The sequence below is a fragment of the Aulostomus chinensis genome, chromosome 19 (genome assembly GCF_037954235.1).
Source record: "Aulostomus chinensis isolate RoL2024-O1b breed Wild chromosome 19, RoL_Achi_v1.0, whole genome shotgun sequence".
Lineage (NCBI taxonomy): Eukaryota > Metazoa > Chordata > Actinopteri > Syngnathiformes > Aulostomidae > Aulostomus > Aulostomus chinensis.
The window spans coordinates 3,176,815-3,195,414 of NC_141338.1; the positions used below are offsets into that span (position 1 = coordinate 3,176,815).

Genomic DNA, 18,600 nt, shown 5'->3' on the forward strand with positions numbered 1-18,600 from the left:
TTTAACAGGCAGGAACGTGGAGCAGACCCAGGCTCAATGGAGACGGCCTTCTGCTTTGATTCGTTGGGGGGAAAGAGAGCAGGAGAGCGGGGCAGAGACAAAGACAGATAATGGAGGAAGACAGAGAGACAGAAGGAAAGAGAGGGACAGAGATAAAGAGAGAGCGAAAGGGAAGAGACTGATGGACAGACAGGGACGTGAGCAGGTGGAGCTGTGGGAGGCAGCTTGAGCCTCTTCAGGTCTGCGGCCTCCTCCAGCAGCACCTGGGATCTGGGATGAGGGGAGAAGAAGACGAGTTAGTGATACGTGTGAGTATGATTTATGTATGACACACATAGGAGGACAGAGAGGGAAGAGAGGAGGAGAGAGAAGCCCAGTGCACCATGGGAGATCCCCAGCAGCCTAAGCCTATAGCAGCATATCTAAGGGCCAGCCGAAGCAGCCCAACTATAAGCCTGATCAAAAAGGAAGGTCTTGAGTCTGCTCTTAAACATAGAGTGGGGGTCTGGGTCCTGGAACGAAGCTGGTAGACTGTTCCACAGGAGGGGAGCCTGACAGCTGAAGGCTCTGGCTCCATTCTACTGTTAGAACTCTAGGAACCAGCAGGAACCCCGCATCCTGGGAGCGAAGGGTTGTAGCTGGATCATAGAGGACTAGGAGCTCTGTCAGGGATGAAGGAGCCTGACTGTTGAGGACTTTGGATGTTAGAAGGAGAATTTTGAATTCTGTTCTAAATCTGACAGGGAGCCATGCAGAGAAGCCAGTCCAGGAGAGACCTGGTCTCTGCTACCAGTTCTAGTCAACACACCGGCAGCAGCATTCTGGACCACCTGGAGAGTCTTTAGGGACTTATTATTTAAAAATTAGGGAAATGAGGGGACCACAGTGAAACTCGTCTGCTCGGCTCTTGTCCCGCTAACTCGATTCTTCATCCGGCGCTGCCGCGATTCTCCGACACACCGCCCCCGAGTCTGAGCGCACGAGCAGCTGCACGAAAACAACGTGACGCCATCCTGCGCTAGAAAATGGGCGACCTGGCCTCCGTGTTTCCGCAGTTAGCATGTTCGCATTCAATTAGCTTCATTAATTCTGTCACTCAGCGTCTGGCTGTTGTTTTTTTCATGCAACCGTAACAACACTATTTCTTAACTTCTTTCAAGAGTTTTAGTATAGTTTTACCACGCTGAGGTGTTAAACAGAATTTTGTCACACGCTAAGTGTTGTCTGTGTGAGTACACGCGTTTGAAAAGACTCCGTTCTGAAAGTTTTTAACTAATTAGCACTGACATTCAAGACTGAAGGACCCCTGACTCTTATTGAAGATAAACTACTCAAAGTTGTCATACTTCCTCTTTTTTAAGGTTATTATTAGTTTGTGTTGTCGACGTGGAGGCTGCATCAGTGTCTCGCAAGATTCTACGCATTCTGTGAACATGCTAATGTTTGACAGTTTTAACGTGTCAAGCGTGTTGTTTGGCGTTGTGGAAGTCCACCCACCGTTTCCTCCTAAGTAAGAGCTGTCAAGGGAAGAACTGAAAGCCACCAAGTGTGTTTATCAGAATAATAAGATGTACAGAAAGAAACAAAGCACCACATCTTCCTTTTCTTTTTCTTTTTCTTTTTTTTTTCCTCCCTTGTGTTCAAACTTAATGTAATTCCTGTCTCTAAAAAGGTAAAAGCCCATTTAAAAAGAGCCTGTGAGTGGCGGGTTCGGCCCATGCAGGCACTTGTGTTTCTATTCATTAGCTTTTATTCAGCCTGGTTTGAGCGAGCGTCCAGCCTTTTCCCTTCTAACTGGGCTGATTGAGTACATCTCTTAAATGGGCTCCTTTTTACTCAACAACGTTAACGAAGGCGGTGGCGGTGGTGGCGGAGCTGCAGTGCTCTCTGGTTCCTGTTTGGACTCGGTGAACTGCATCCAGGCACTCTTCGGAGCCTCCATCTGCCCTCTCGTGTGAATGCAGAGGCGGCGAGGAAGCTAAACTCTTTTTCTTCCATCTTCACTTTCGCAGACTGTCAACAGCACTTTGATGGCACGTGAATCAGTCTGGTCCACTCGGCAGTTTATTCCCCTGCTGGACTCGACTTTATAGCCGTACTTCACCCAAAGAGTGTTTGCTCCTTTTCGTGTACTCACAAGTCAAGGCCCCCAGCTCACAAAGACATTTTTTTCCCTCCTGTATCACTTCTTTGCGACTCCAGGGTGCGTAAGAGACAGCCACGCATATTTAGTTTGAAGCTGATGGCGACTGGCGGTTAACGGCAACAGAACTCACGCAGAAAAACATGCAGAACTTTCAAACGCATGACTCAGGTTCTTTGTTACAGCCCTTGGAATGACGATTGGCGAGGTCGACTGCTGCGTAAGGTCGTTATTTCTTTCTTTGATGATCTTTCATGAATCTTACAGCACCGTGAAGCTGCTTTTTTTTTTTTTTTTTTTTAAACACATACAAAATAAACATCAAATACAATTCCACAGTAAATTCATAAATGTAACAATATTAAAACATTTTGCGCATACCTGGCTGTGCTCTCCAAGGAATGTGAATAAGCCCATGAATGAATTGTGTGCTCCGGTGATGGTCAAACCCGCTCATGAATGAAACGTCACATCCTTGCCCCAAGACAACCTTCAAACAAACAAAGGAGTGGCGGCACAACATCCACTTCGTCTCACTCCAATATGACTTTAACTGCAAAACAAAAAACAAATGTTGCCAAACTCTCACAAAGAAAGATAATCTTACCAGGCCTGAGTGATGCTGCACCCAGCTGCTGCTGCCTTGATGGCTGTATGAGCTGCAGCTCTGACCCGACAGGAGATTCTTAAATTCTCGGGCAGACATCACGTCCGGGCCAGTTAATATTAACAAAAAAAAAAAGAATGAATACATCACATAGGAACAAGCACAACAACAAACCTTTTAGATATTCACACACAACTCAGAAATGGCCTTTTACATTCTCCTTCATCCGTAAACCACCTGAGCGAAGAACAAACGGACATCATGACTTTTCGTGTTGTATCACCTCACAATTTCACCAAAACTATTGTGGAAAATCCCTTTTATTCGCCGTGTAAGTGAATCTGCTTGGCGTCTGTCCCTCCAGGTCACCACTCCATCTTTTGGTCCAGTGAAAACCCACGAGCTGCTTCATCACATGACGGGCAAAGGTCTGTCAGCGAAGTACCACTTCCCCCGGCAACCGTGTTTGTACCAGCCCAGTATGGTGTCAGTGCAACTCATACTGACCAACGGCTCCGACCACAGCCTGGAGGAGATCCATATCGGGGACCGGAGCCCAGCCAGCCTCAACATCCACTGCTTCAACACAATTGGTGAGTGAACGTAGCAGGGAGAATATTTCCCCGTTTATCCAACAAAAATTCTAGAATCGTCTGTTACGCTTCACGAAGGACGTCACGTGACCACTGGCCTGGTTCCTCTGTCAGCAGGAGGACTCAGAGTTTTATAAGAAGTTTTTTTTTTTATTATTAAACTTGGGAGGGTCATAGATCTGAAGACCAGTCGGTTAGATTTGATAGATAGATAGATGTGGCATCGGTGTTCCATGTAGTGACATCCCCATAACCTTCCTTGCCGCCCTCTCGCTATGGAATGCTCGGTTGTGCCGAAGAGTTTTGGAGAGCTCGGAGTGGAGCTGTAGACCTCCATCTGAGCAATATCACATTCTGCGTCTGGTCCTTCGGGAAACCTTGCAGCCGCGTCAACTCAGCAACCCGGACAGATATTAGATGATCGTTACATCATAAAAAGCCTTTAGCCTAGAAAACGGACCAGTGAACAGTCGCTATCCCCTCAGCTAATCCCTGCTCATGAGTATGGATCCAAACAAACACACTGTCTCCATGTTTCTTGTCGCTCTCTTGTATGATCACGACGCTCGGTAGGCTGCTCCCTCCAGACATTCTCTTTCATGCACACACAGAACCAGCGTACCGAGGAGCACATCAAAACCGTCGATTGCAGGGGATTGATTAGGCATTGGAGGAGCTCAAACAGCCAAACGGTGGATGATTCCGATCGATGAGCTCAGCCGCGGCGGCTGGAGTTGGTTTGGGCCCGTTGTGGAGGATTCATGCAGGCGGAGCGCTAATTAAGAGATGATAACTGATGCACAGTTGGTGTCGGAGAGCAAATACCGCCTGTTTTTCATTAGCTGGTTGTTGAGTCCTCACATCTGTGTAGAAATGATTTACTCATAAATTAACTGTCCTCTTGCCATTCAAGATGGTTTCTCTTCGGGTTTACAGGGTTGATTTTGCCAATCCGATGCAACGGTTCCACAAAGATCCCGTCATCTCTTCGTGTTTGAACTAGATTATTGTTAGCGCTTCACAAAAGTACTCCTCAACAGCTTGCCGGTGAGCTAATATTTGAGGACATGTAAATAAGAGTATTTTACCAGAGTAAAGGTGTGCTGTGCTCAGGTGTGCAGCTCCAGGTAGGGATAATTTTGAGTCCAACAGGAAGTTAGCATCGCCAAGGGTTCTGTTGACCAACAGCTGATGGGGTTGGAGGTCAGCTCTTGGGCAAACACAGCTTTATGAGACGTGCTCTCTGCTACTTTTACCAAGGATTTAGCAACAGGCTTAGAGGCTCGGTTCTTTCTTAAAAAACAAAAAAACCCACACTCCCGGTCCGTATGGAGAGTGTAAACAAGGAGGAAGAAACGTTGGTGAAATATGAGGTGGCGTAAGAGAGCCGGTTAGCGAAGCTGTGAAGGCTCGATTGGATGTGAGTCCATGATGGCTTTGTTTTCCAAGGGTTTCCTCAGGAGACGGCACTCTTCTTCTCCTCTGTCTGCGGGAGGAGGTTTACAGTAAAATAGCTCTGCTCCTCAGAGAGAAGCCGACTGGGGAAGCGTGGAGGATGTTTCTGTCTGCCTGTGTTCTTCTCCTCCTTAACCACCCCCCCCCCCCCCCCCACACACACACACACACACACTCTCTGCTGTCCACACTCTCATCTTAGTAGTTTTTGGTCCAACTCCCCTCTCCTCCTCTCTCACCCCATCTCCTCTGATGCTCTACTTGACAAGCTTGTTGTTTTGGGAGATATTCAAGTCCTTCATGAGCCTTTTTTTTCCCTCCTTCCCCCCTTCTTGAAGTTCGAGGCGCGGGGAATGAGATTGAAGGATAGATTTCTCACACACGGTGGCCTTGCTTTGTGAGCTAGAAAACACAAGTGGTGTGGATGCCTGTCTGTTCCACTCTGCTGCCGTCCTCTTCCTCCTCCTCCTCTTCCTCGCTCCCGTTGCTCCATCCCTCCTTGCGCTGCACACCGTGCCCTTGTCACTCATTCTTCCTCTCCCCTTCTTTTCCATTCTCAGAGCGGTTGGAGCCAGAGGCCTCTGTGACGGTTTCCATGGGTATTGACTTCAGCGACTCGACACAAGCAGCCAACTTCCAGTTGTGGTAGGACAACCTGACATCCTCTCATATCTCGTCAGTTATAATTTTTTTTTCTCCCCTCAGACCTTCAGCTGTACATCTTTTTCACCTTCTTTCTGCTTCTAGTTTCTCTCCATCTCGAGTTCATTTGCATCTTTTGCCTGTTTCCTCCCTCGTCTACTCTTTAATTCTCTTTTTTTTTTTTTTTTCCTACCTCGCTCTGTGCCAGCACTCCCAGGTGAGACATCAGCCACAATTGATCCTGGTTCACTGGGATAACAATTATTCCTCCAGTAATCAGGCTCGGCCCAAATCAACTTGCTGAAGGCCATTGGCACCGCTGCTCAGCCGATCGATAACCGCATCAGAAAATCTGTTCAGGATGGAGGAATCAATCCTGCCAAAAATGCCACTCATTGTGGTTTAAAAGACAATTAGAAGAGAAACGTTTAAAGGCACAGGGCAACTTTTTGGGGGATTCTCTTGTTGTCCATTGTCTTCAGAGAAAAACACGACGATAGAGACCCTTGTCTCAGCTAGTTAGCTTAGCACAATGGGAGTGGATGGGCAGGTTAGCATACCACCGTCAAGAGTCATCTCATACACTCCACTCCAGAATGGTCTTTGCCTGCATTGATATGGTCGGACAAAACACTGGCTATGAGACAAGAAATAGGAACTGACAACAAAATGTGTGTGGACCAGAAGAGCGAACCACTGCTTCTCATCATGCACGCACAGAGCCTGCAAGACAGTGTCTGTCTAAGCAAGACAGGACGCACCAACATCCCGAACTAGCTGATGACTTTTGATGGGTAAACACAGTAAATCAAACTACCAGATATAATAATTTTAGATCACAAGATTAAGATCAAAAGTAGTTCCTGTGTACCTGGTTCTAAATTTGGATAATCTCACTCGTGCCCGGCAAATTCCGTGATCCTTTAGCACTCAAAACATAAGAAAACCCAAACCCACTCAAGTTAAGATGAATCAGAACCAGAGAGCACAGGGCCTCCAGCTTGTTTGGAACTGAAACTTTTCCTTAGCCAAGTCACCAGAACCGTAGAGCTGTTGTCCTCTTCCTCCTCCTCAGCACCAAGGAGGACCAGTTCAGCGTCTCCATCCAGCCTGCTGTGGGGGAGCTGCTGATGCCCAGCACCATGACGGAACAGGACTTCTGCCAGGAGCAAGGTGAGCCGGCTGCACCAGCCCGGGCACCACGGCACGAATCTCAGAGGAAGGTTGCAGCAGGTTGATAATCACTGTCGCCACTTTTAGATGGATTGAAATGTCACTCTTGATTAACGGATCTAAGCTTTATTCTGTATCTTATGATAAATATATAAGGTCATTTACCCTCAACTGCTGCTGGAGAATGACAGAAACCACCAGGCAGTAGGTGACGTTGACGAAGGCGTCTTGATCTTGTCACATAAAATAATTACGTCCCGTATTTGCCGATTAATATGATCCTGCTCACAAATTCTCACCTGCTGAAAAATAAGGAGTCATGGAAAAAAAAACTTATTTTTTTTTTATGTTTTCAGCAGGTCTGATTGAGGCGGTATCATATTAGTCGGTTCTCGGTACTTTCTGACCTTCCTGCCCTCGTCTGTGGCTCCCAGCCCCGATACTCATCGCCTCCGAACGCGAGTTGAAGTCTCATTCTAAAAAAACAAAAAAAAACACCAAAAAAAAAAGGCACTGCAGTTTTCTACGACAGCAGGGGAGCGTCACTTTTGCAAATTATACACGAATGTGAGTGAATATTGCATTTGTAAGGGACTATTTTCAGATGCGGACTAATACACGCGATGCTGGTGCGAGTGTCTGTGGGTAAAACTGAAGGTAAACGGAGCAGGACGATGGTGTCATTGGCCAGTGGCAGGAAAGCTTTGTGCTGCCTTGAGACTGGAATGCTCATTGAAAAATGAACATTGCACATGACCTCACCTCTGAACACACACACACACACACACACACACACATATGTTCTCTGTGCACCTGGTGATGAAGTTTTTCTGAAGGTGGGTGAAAATGCATTGGAACACCAACTTCGTATTGTTGACTCTCCTTCTTGAACACAGACAAACCTTTTGGAGGTCTTGTTCTTGTTTGTTTTTGACCAGTAAACGGAATAACGCCACACTCCCCTCGAAATTGATCAAAGTGATTAAAAATGAAGACGTCGAGCCTCCCGAGTGCATGTCGGAGCTCCAACAACCATCTCGCTGCAGGCTTGAGGGACAAATGTCTTAAAATTAGAGCGTCTCTGTAGCTCTGAGGAGTGTTTGTCTTCTCTCTCACGTGCAGTATTTCTAAATGTTATTGTTAATCAAGTGTGTGCAGGTAAAGTGACTCCCCCCCGTAAGTCAGCCTGGGACAAACATCTGCTCAGCTTTGTCCTCTAAGCGTTTAAAAGCTGGGCTATTATGAAGCAATTTATCCCACATAAAGCCACCCGCGCACTTGCAGCGAGCGCTTCATCCAGCGCTGAGAGCGTCCTCGTAGATCTCCGCCGTCAGTTTGGCTCTAAGTGCCTGCTAAATGCTGCCTCGCTCTTAATTAATCCTCCTTTTTTTCCTGTATTTTTGAGTACACCTTGCTCTCAGACGCTAAAAAGAAAAAAAAGGGGGGGGGGGAGTTGGAGGAGGAGAACAACTTGCTTTTCTTTTCATCAAGTTGCTGTTTTATTGGAGCCAAGTTAAGTAATTCTTTCAGTGAGCAGGTTTTTATTATATTTGCCTCTAAGACCTCTTTTATTTCCGGCTAATTTGTGCATGTTTATCTCCATTCCGCGTCTTTCAAGCTCCTGGTCATGGCTAAGTGCTGATGAACTGGCCGCCTCGCCTTTCGCACGTTTATTGTTCCTCCACCGCCGTTTTGGTCATCATTGGGTGATTTATCGTCTTCTGTCACAGTCCGAACTGAACTGGTGTTCATCTGGTTGATTTTTCGGATTTTCTGGAATAAAACTATCAATAATAAAACTGAGAGACAGTAAGACCAAAGCGACCAATAATCAGGTAAGTAAGATGTAACCGAAGCGAATGTGCATCACAGCCAAAAGAGTAAAACTTATTTCAACTAAACGGACAAAAAAAAAAAACAGTCAAGATCAATTATCTTTAATCGAAACAGACTTGTGGTTTCCTTTGACTCGGCCCTGAAACGCTCAGGTTTGTTGTCAACTAATTTTCGGTCAGATGAAGGACACCTGACGACACGTCCACCCAGCTGATCTCAAGTCTGTGTTTCCAACGAGGGAGTAATACGATAAAGGATTATGAATGAAAACTACAAGACTTTATTTAACTTGTTTGAATTTACACCTTTTACACATTTTGTCCAGTTCATTAAAAAAAACAAAAAACAAAACGTGAATGTCACTGACTTGGTTTTTTTCCCACTGGTTAACGTCGCCATCATTTCTTAAAGTATCAGATATCTGTCACGTTGCCATAAAAACTATAAAATAGCACTTCAAATGATGCAAATGTGGAGAAAAAACAAAAAAACCCAAAATGCAAACTAAAGGTTGTAGGAAACCAAACAAACGTGTGAAAATCAACTCAAAGCGGCCGCCATCTGCGGTGAAAGCAGGACTTGTAGGAACGGGAACGTGCCAGTGGAGACCGGCGTACTGCAGTGGCAGGATGTTGGCTGGCAGAGCGGCAGGCAGGGCACGCGGACGTTCTCCCCGACTGTTGCCTCGGTGAAAAGTTGTGTGTGCATCCAAACAGGTAAACTCCTGGGCATGAATGAGACCGCGGCAGACGTCACCATGGCAACAGCAAACACCACCAGCCAGGCCATCAGCAAGCAGGTCCTGTCAGTGGCCAACGTGGGAGTGGTTCCCTCCGGTCAGAGCAACCTGTACAGGTGAGGCCTTCACTTGCTGCTTTTCTGCCCGGTCCCGGCTGCTCTGTGCTGGAGGGTTGGTCAGAGCTCGGGAGATGAACGCGTTTATGTGAGTCACCAGGAGCTGCAGAGCTTAACCGGCCGCTAGCGGGTTTAACTAAAACCAGCCAGGCTGCTGTGGAACTCAGAGACTCCTCGGTGTGAAAACTTGTGAATTCCTCCAGGATCTCTAAGCTGCTGTCGCTGGAATACCCAGAGGCGAACGACTTTGATTGTCACTGAATAAATGAACTGATCCCCAGAGAAAGTAATAATGATAATAATAATTATAATAATGTTGTAATTATGGCGGCATTCACGCGCAAATTCAGGCCCAAAAAGCGCGGCAGGATCAGTTGAGCCACAGACGGTCATGTTGAATGCCGCTCATTGCTGCATTGTTGCAGGAAGGGCTTTATTGTTAATTTTTAAAAAATTAGTACTTATTTGACTTGTTTGAAATGTTTCAAAATCAGCAGTCATTCTTTTTTTTTTTTTTTTTTGCTGCTTCTTTTTTTTTTCTTGACGCCCAAGCAGGTAGACTCATGACACCGTTTGTCCACGATGCTGCGTCCACACATCAGCTGCACAGTTAATTCAGATTCGATTGAAAAGACGACGTGGGCTCCCGCAAGCTTCAGGTTGCAGCGAGGTACAGGGTTTGTTGACGACTAACTACGGGTTGAAATTGAATATTGTGGGGCGGCGAGAACAGAGTCCGATTCTAGAGGTGCAAGAGAAGATTTGTGCGGTTCAGAGCCTTGAAATGTCCCACTGTTACCGCTTCAGCAGGTTTTTAATGAAAGTGGGAAATAAACATTCAGTCTAGTATTGCAAGTTGTACCACAACTGCATTCAACATAGTTGCGATTTGGGTTTTTGTTGTCGTCGTCGTCGCCCCCCCCCCACCCAAAAAAACAACAACAACAACAACAAACAAATAAACTAAGCAGAAGCACGACACGGCCAACCTGGACAGAACGTAGACGACGAGCAACCGCAGGAAATCCCAAATGTCTTCATATCAGGAACTTTCTATTTGTGCTGAGCAGGAGAGGAAGTGACTGCGGCTCCGATTGATCATGTGCCAGTCATAAGAGTGCGAGGAACGGATTTGAGCTGTGTGTGTGCGTGCGTGTGTGTGTGTGTGTGACAGAGTCCCCACCAGCCCGTCCGCCACACGCCGGCCGACATGCCAGGGGAATGCCCTGAGAAGCCTGCCTGTGTAATTGGTGTACACAGAGTGTGCTAATGAGCTTCCTCCTCTGTCACGCACACCCGAACACCTGATAGATAATTACACCTCCCTCTCTCCCTCTGTTTCCTGCTCTGTCTCTCCTTCGCCTCATCGACGCGCACACACACACACACACACACACACACACACACACACACACACAGCCCCGCCACCCCCTCTCCAACACCCCCATCTGCTGTCTCTCCTTCACTTCCTCTTTGTCTTTCACTCCATCCCTTCTGCATCTCCCTCCATCTCCCATTACCTCACCTGGCGTGTTGCTATAGATTCATCCTGGAATGGAGGGGATGTCAGTGAATGAAGGAAAAATGTAGGAGACGCTGGATAAATAAGGGGCTGAGAGAAAGTCAGAGCGGGGAAGGGGTGTGTGTGTGTGTGTGTGTGTGTGTGTGTGTGTGTGTGTGGGAGGGTGTGGGGGGGGGGGGCACACAAGGGCACGGAGAGCTGAAAGAGTGGAAATCGATGTTAGCTGGTGGGAGAGGCCTGCGTCCAATAAGCCAATACTTCATTCAGAATAACCAATCGCTCAAATGACTCGCTGCTATCAATCTCCCGGCGCGGCCCTGCTGTCTGATAATGAATACACTTTGTTCTGTAACGCCCGCTGGTGTCCTCGCCATCACCAGCTCCACCTCTCAGCTCCATCATGGCGGCGTGGCGGTGTCCTGACACCTTGCTCTGTCGCCGGCACCGATGCTTTATTTATCCTCTCCGCTCTTTTATGATATTGATTTGACTAATTTGATATGACCCAGCAGTCAATTGATATAATTATTGTTTTGATGTAATCAGAGCAGCAGCAATTATTGGATTAAATTGATTTTATGAATGGACGGACAATCCTTTGTCACCATGAGCCTTGATGGTCATGTCTGTCTCTTTGTTGATGTTTTATATGTGGAGGGAAATACCATCCATTTATCATAATTAATGGGTAGAAATGAATACAATGAGCGTATTCATGGGGTCCAGCCTTACTTTTGATTCCTGGTTTAACTTTTCTAACAAGACCAGAGTTTTTTGTTTTTGTTTTTGTTTTAATTTCTTATTTGCAAACCGCTATCCGACATTCCTTTGTACCGTCAACCGCCACCACTCAGGAAACCAATAAGAACGGCTTAATTGTAGTTTTTTTTGTTTTTTTGTTTTTTTGTTTAGGAATTCTACTCATTTTTGTCTTGGTACAGTCCAGCTCTGCACCCCAACACAATCACACCAGTTACGGCTGCAAAGCTTCTTTTTTTTTTTTTTTTTCCTGTTTTCATTTCGTTTAGTCTGTAAATTGTCTGGAAAGTGGGAACGCTGGTGAGCAAGCTACACTATATTTCTGGGTGAAAAAATTGAGATTCTTAATTTCCCTCAATCCCTACATTGAGGCCTGGAGTTTATTTCAGCGACTGGCAACTTATATTTTTGACCGCATCATTTATTTATTTTTTTTTACTGATGCGATGCGCGCCTGCCCGAGATCGAACAAGTCGATCCTCCTTTCGTTCCGCCTCAAGTGACGTTTGATATTTTTGCTTGAAAAAGACGGAACAAGAGACAAACGTTGTGGGAATATATTCCTTTGGTAGATTAATTATTGCAGCTCCTAATTTACTTTCAAAATGGAGAAGAGCAGCAAATCTTAACATTTGAGAGGGAATAACTGAATTACTGGCGTGTTTTTTTTGTTGGATAAAGCTTCGGTCGCGTGCAGGCTTCGTTCATCACTGACGTTTACTTGAACAGTTGCAGAATCTGTTAAATGTCTGAAAACGTGGATCATAAAAACCCACTGCTGCAGTTCTAATCAACCGACGATCAAAACGGGGGGGAAAAGCAGCAAAACTTCACATCCGAGAGGAAATGAGAGATTAACTGTACTACTAATCGTTACTGTAGTATTTGTGTGTCACTGCATCACTTACTTGGAGTAAAAACACACCACGGGGCAGGCCGATCGATCCAATCAGATGCAGGCGCTCGGAGTTTATTGTGGAGGTGACTGTGGTGTGTGAGGTGACCTCCTCCTCCTCCTTATCTGATCTGATCACAGATCAGTCTCCGCCCTCGAGGCCACGAGACGTTCATCTTGAAATAAGAGTGGATTCAAACACCTAAAAACGACACAGAACGCCTCCTAAACTGACGCTCCGTGTTATAGATTGCAACACTGGAGTGAACACTGGTTGAGGTTACCAGAGAGACAGCCTGCCTCCCCCCCACTGCACTCCCCCGGCCCGCCAGCAGGGTGCAGCACTGCTTTTCCAAAACGGGCTCTGAGGCCGAGCGCAGGGGGATTCCACTGAAACACTGAAATTGATTGCTGGAAAGGAGGATGGCAATAAATCAAGCAGGAAAGCAAATGTAGAAAACGCTGTTCTTGTTTATGTCTAAACAGGCGGAATAGAATAAATGTGCTCTATTTTTCAGTCCGTTTGAAAGCAAATTTGATCGAATTTCGCATGCATTGCCAACCCCTCCAGTTAGAGGCTAATTTTCAAAAAACAAAAACTGAGCCCCTTGATTTATAAGCTTTGTTTTCTTTTTACTTTGCACTTGGATGTAATTAAATGATGTTTTTCTAAACACTGAATTTTCCTCTTCTGGCTGAAGTTGAATCCTCGTAACTGTTTGAAATTTAATTGGCATCATTCCTAATCTAATTAAACATCTGGCCACTGTGTCATCGATTGCTTTTGCTGATCCGGTGGTCTGTGGTCTGGAGATGAGGATCCAACTCCCGTAGCGTTTTCCTTGAATCCTTTTCCCTCGTTTCTCTGAATCTTTTCCCCTCTCCTCATCCTGCGTTTGTCTTCTGCCCTTCGAGTGCGGCGCTGCTTCGTGTCCGTCTGGCCCGGCGCTGCAGATGCGTGGAGGGTTCCTGTTTCTAATTGGGACTAATGGCTCTGGCCATCTGCCTGCTCCGTGTCTGCTGGCTCCTGGTCGACTCTGCTCCGGCCTTGCTGACCACTCAGTTGAAGGACACTCCTCCACTTGTCCACCTGGCTGAGAACCAGGATGGAACAATAGCGTTCAGCTGCCACACATTTGGCCTCAACTTCCCTTCATAATTTGGCTGAAAATATGAAACTTTTTAAGTATTTTTCTCAGCTAGTTGAATCTCTGAGTGATAACTTTACCCAAAATGTGAATTTTGTCTTTCAAGCGCTCACAAATAAGTGTCTTAAACCCACAAAGATGTGTTTTCCCTACTTTGTTGTTCTGTGTGACTCCAGAATGCAGTAAGAGCCGGCCACATCTGTCTAACTTGAAGCTGATGGCGGAAAAACTTTTCAAAAACATCGAACTTACGAACTCTCAAGTTCTAAATCCGGTGTGATCCACATTTTCTTTGTCCATCCGTATAATCTAATCCAACGAGCTCTTTGACTTGAGCGACAAACAAACTCACATTTCCTTTCTTGTTGCTACGGCGAACGAGCTTCGAACCTGAAGTTTGTGTCTCCGTCAAATCGAAGTGGATTAGTGAGCGAACACCTGGATTAAAAAAAACCCAAAATGCGTGCATCCCGCCGGATGATGCGCTGGAGGGTTTGCAAACAGACATTTTCAGATGGTTGTTTGTCATTGCAGCATCAAGCTGAATATTTGTGACTGACTCTTTCTGCGTTCAATGAAGGTGACACAGGAGGGAGAATTGTCTCTGAGCTCAAGATACGCATTGGCGAGTACTTGAAAGGCAAAATACGGCTCTTGGTTGAAGTATCTCTTTAAATCCTGCTTCCAGCCGAGTCTTGTGCTCGTGTCGTCTCTGCGTGAGGGCGAATGTAAAGGTGAAGCCCACTTTGTGTTTGCAGTGGCAGGGTGGAGGCGAGGCAGATGGCACACAGGCGCTGTGAACTGAGGAGAATCATAGATAATTGGAGAGCGATGCTTAGCAGCAGCGCTGCCGATCGATGCCAATCTGCCTGCTCTAAGTCCAGGGGTTATGCTTTTCTTTTCTTTTCATACACTGCAATTAATCCAGTGTTTAGCCCAATATGTGCAGAGTGCAGGGGAATACCAATGACCCATTTAGGGCCCCCTTGTCCTTAATCTTTCTCTTCTAGTCCTTAAAAATGCGATGATGTTGTGTCGCCTTCAGAACAACAACCACCACCACCGCAAACCGCGAGTATTCGAAGCGAAATTAAAGGCAATGTGGCTGATTTCTCTCGCTCCCAACGCCACACGTGGACCCACGGCGGCGTCTCCTGAGGCCAAATGAAAGCGGCCTCGGGGTAGTGTTAACTGGCTGAGTAAATGATAGCTTTATATCCTAAATCCATTAGCAAAGCCACAGGGACCACATAGACACCTCAGGCTGCTGACGGGGGGCCAGAGAGGCTTAGCGGCTCGGACAAGAATGTGGGGCTTCATGTCGCAGTGTAGACGCGGAATAAACGGGATTGTGGATTCGACGGGTTTGAACACGGCATGACAGAAGGTAGATTGGTAGTGATCTGGATTAACATATAACCTCTGAATAATTTAGAGAAGAGAGAGCAGACAGAAGAGGCTGGTGTTTTTGAGGCACGTTAATCCCGGTCTTGAATGGCTTGTGTTTCCTGCAGAAGTGGCTAATATTTTAATTAAGCCTGAGGAGGACTCACTCTCTCCTCCCAGAGAGCTCCCTGATAAACTCCCTCTCTTCTGTTGATGGTAATTTAGCAGCTCCCCAGAGACAAACCCAGACACACCGGGTTCGCCAGCCAACGCCGTTTCATTGTGGATGCACGTCCCCCTCAGCACCCCCCGGCCACACACTCCCCTTCCCTTCCCCGTTTTTAACGTGCGCGTGCTAATTGGCGGACGTGCTCGTTGTCCACCGCGTCGTCACAGGGATGTGTGACAGCGCCTGTCCACAGACCGTCCTGAGGGGGCTCTTCACAGGTTTAGTCAGGCTTAAGTGGGGCCTTTGTGGGCTGTTTGTCAGGCCTAAGCGGGCTGCCACGGGGGGTCTTTGTTGCAGGGATGTAGTGCTAAATGGAGGCAGATGGCGGGGAGTTTGCCATGTGAGGGCCAGAGGGGAGTGAGAGAAAGGGAACCTCACTCAGCTCTGTCACCCTCAAAGAGGGTCACACTGGGTCATAGCCGCGGCCGGCCTCTTGTTAGCACTCTCAATGGAGACCATGTGTGCCCAGATTTGCCCCCCGTCTGCAGGGACAGTATCCAAGGAAACGCCGGGCTGAGAATTCTCCCAATGGCCCGGAGGGAGCTGGTGGGACGGGGCCCCCCCTTCCCTTCCCCGTCCTGGTCCTGAGGCTCCCACACGCTCATAGACAGCCAGAGTCTATAAAAGCTGGCTGAAGTCTATTTGAGTGGCGCGAGGGGGTGTGTCCCAGCCCTCGCCGCTCTGTAGTCAGCTGGGATAATGGACAGTCTGGTGTTTATATCTCCTGTCACCTTTTCTTCTCCGTCTCTCACTAATTTGGGGGTCATTACAAGTCGTTGGGATATTTGCTAACCTCGGGATTTATGGCTTACATTTATGACGAAAGTGTGGAGGTCTCGATGTGGAAGTCATCCAGCGGCAGTCAGACATCGACTGTCAGACGTGTCCATGATGTCACAGTTTCGTGTCTGTGGGCTGCTTTGCTAACCCTCCACCTTTTACTTGGGGGAAATACTCAGACTTTATAATTCATTTTTGCAGAAGTAGTAAGGAAATTCCCCTGAGGTCTGTGGCCCAACAAGGACCTGAAACTTGTTGTATTTCAGTTTTGTCACCTCCTGGAAAAATTATTAAAAAAACGTGATGGTGAAATAAGTGGAATTTGCCCGAAAGGTTTCCTACAAGAAAGCCTGGCAACATCCGGCTAAATCAACATGGAACCAGGCGAATGACCTCGTGGTTGCATCAGCGTTTGAAGGTAGCGTTGAGTAAGAATCTGCCTGGCGGTTCTCCGTTCCCTTCCCGCATGGATTTTCTCATCTGCGTTTAGTGACATTAAACCTGCGACCTCTGACCTCACCCGCAGGTTTGCAGGCCGGACGGTGAGCAGCGGAGCTCTAGTCCTGGTGTTGCTGGAGCTGAAGGACGCCTCCGCCGCCACATTGACCATCAACACAGAGAAGAGCGTCATGGCGTCCATGTTGCTGCGAGACCTCAAACAAGCCCTCGCCCAGGCGTAGATCCCCACCTCCTCTCAACCCTCCAGACCTTTAGTCGAGGTAAAGAGGAGCAGCGCTTGATTCGAGGTTTCACGTTTCATTCCTGTGGGTTCGAACAATCCAACGCGTGGAGCTTTGACGTGGAACGCGTGGAGCTGGTGCCGAAGGGTCGTCGCTGTGGCAGGGTTGTCCTTAACCACAGGAATAACCGTGAAGCTCCTGAGTCAGGTGACCGCCTCCTCCTAATCCACACAGACGGCATCAAGCACTCATTACAGACTTCAAAATGTGAAACTGCCCTGTTTTGTTGTTTCTTTTTTAAATTTCTGTTCATCCCGCCGCCGCCTCCTCTCACGTCTATGCATGACTCTCCCAGGAGTTCAGTATCTAGCTGGCTGCTGATCATGGCGGCGACTATTTAGACGTATCCTGTCCAAATATCTGTACGTATGTACGCCGGGAGGAGACCACAGAGCCGCCCCTCAGAGGGTTTCTTTGTCCCCGTTAGATCCCCAAAGATTTCAAGTCTCTGGTGTAGTTTTCCGTGCTGCTTGAGTTCTTCTGCATTCCAGCCTTCAGACTGCCGCAAACTCAGAGTTGTTCAAGTGCCTTCCCCGTAGAAATAATAAAATTAAGAAAACAGACAGACGAGGGACTGAAATCATCAAGGTCGTTTTATCTGTGTCGTTGTGGCTGACTAATAAAAGATGACTTTATTAAAACCTTTTCTTTGGAGTCTTGCTGCTAACAACCAGTTCTCAGTATTGAAGTCCTCAAGCTGAACGTGGCTAAATTGCCAATCGCGAGCTCTGCTAATTGGCAGGCTGAGACTTGTACCATCTACTGATGATGTCATGATGGTGATGGATCTGTCAGTCCGCCGTATGTACCATGTTTTCTCATCATCGTCTTCCGTAGAGGCTGGCAGAGACCTGTGGAGCCGCGTCTGCGCCGCTGGACTCTGTCACTCATCCTCGCCGGATAAAAATATAAATTCAAAACACTACAAGTTGTGTTTCCCGGCCGAATGAACAGCCTCACTTTGTGATGCTGGCTCTTTGTGACCAGAGGGGAGAGAGTGTGAGGTGGAACCGGAATGAGCCGGGCTCCTGGCCCGCCGCGCTCACTCTCTGGCTGCGCCGTCCTTTCAACTGGACAAAGACGGGGGACCGTAACTTTCGTCTGGCAAACCTACTGTAAGACTGTCGTCATATTTGAGTTTTGGATGCCGAAGTACTATATTTGGTCCAAAATGGCTGGAAAAAAACCAGACTGGAACGGTCAGGTGATCGGGGAGAGTGACGCCCTGTTGCTGACAAAGTTGTGTTGTGGGATAAAGACCAATATGAGGACCAATCCCACTGTCACACTTTACAGGTCACCTGTTCACACGCTGACACGCAAGGTACCCACAAACTCATCAGGACCAATTAGGGGTTCAGCGTCTTGCTCAAGGATGCGTCGGCACAGTCACCGGGGGAAACGGGATTCGAACCAGTGACCCTTCGGCGAGCATCATCAAAATCTGTCAAGTTTCTTCCCAACTGGCAAAAATTTGTCTTCCGGATCCAAAATAAAGATGGTTTTCGTTGGTGTAACGATTTCACCCGGAGCCTCCAATCCTGGGGTGAAGAAGCTTCCAGCGAGCTAAAGTCTGCGTTGCTGTGCCACGTTGCTCGTAGCAAAGTTGAGCTGTAGGCGGCGAGCAGGTCGCTGGCGTCTGGCTGTCTTTTCCGGCTCATAAATGGCGTCTCTCTGAGGGCCGTGGTGAACACCTGTTAGCTCATCTGTCACAGGAGCTCCACTCGCATCCATCACCTCTCCCTCTGTACTCATTCCCTCAGCCAGCTGTTCCCATTACACACACATGCCTACACACACACTCACACACACCCCTCCACTTTCTACAGCCACACGG

The 18,600-nt window shown here is 47.4% G+C and overlaps 1 protein-coding gene across 2 annotated transcripts in view; it reads left to right on the forward strand.

The window, feature by feature from the left end:
- ap3b1a (adaptor related protein complex 3 subunit beta 1a) overlaps positions 1-17,412 on the forward strand; it is a 53,002-nt gene extending 35,590 nt beyond the window's left edge. For both annotated transcript variants that reach the window (XM_086188027.1, XM_086188026.1), the window contains exons 23-27: positions 3,115-3,343; positions 5,359-5,443; positions 6,516-6,613; positions 9,166-9,304; positions 16,550-17,412. In XM_086188027.1, the coding sequence (XP_086044153.1) occupies positions 3,115-3,343; positions 5,359-5,443; positions 6,516-6,613; positions 9,166-9,304; positions 16,550-16,703 (705 nt within the window). In that variant the 3' untranslated portion in view covers positions 16,704-17,412. The remainder of the gene's footprint in view (positions 1-3,114; positions 3,344-5,358; positions 5,444-6,515; positions 6,614-9,165; positions 9,305-16,549) is intronic.
- The last annotated feature ends 1,188 nt before the right edge of the window (positions 17,413-18,600 follow it).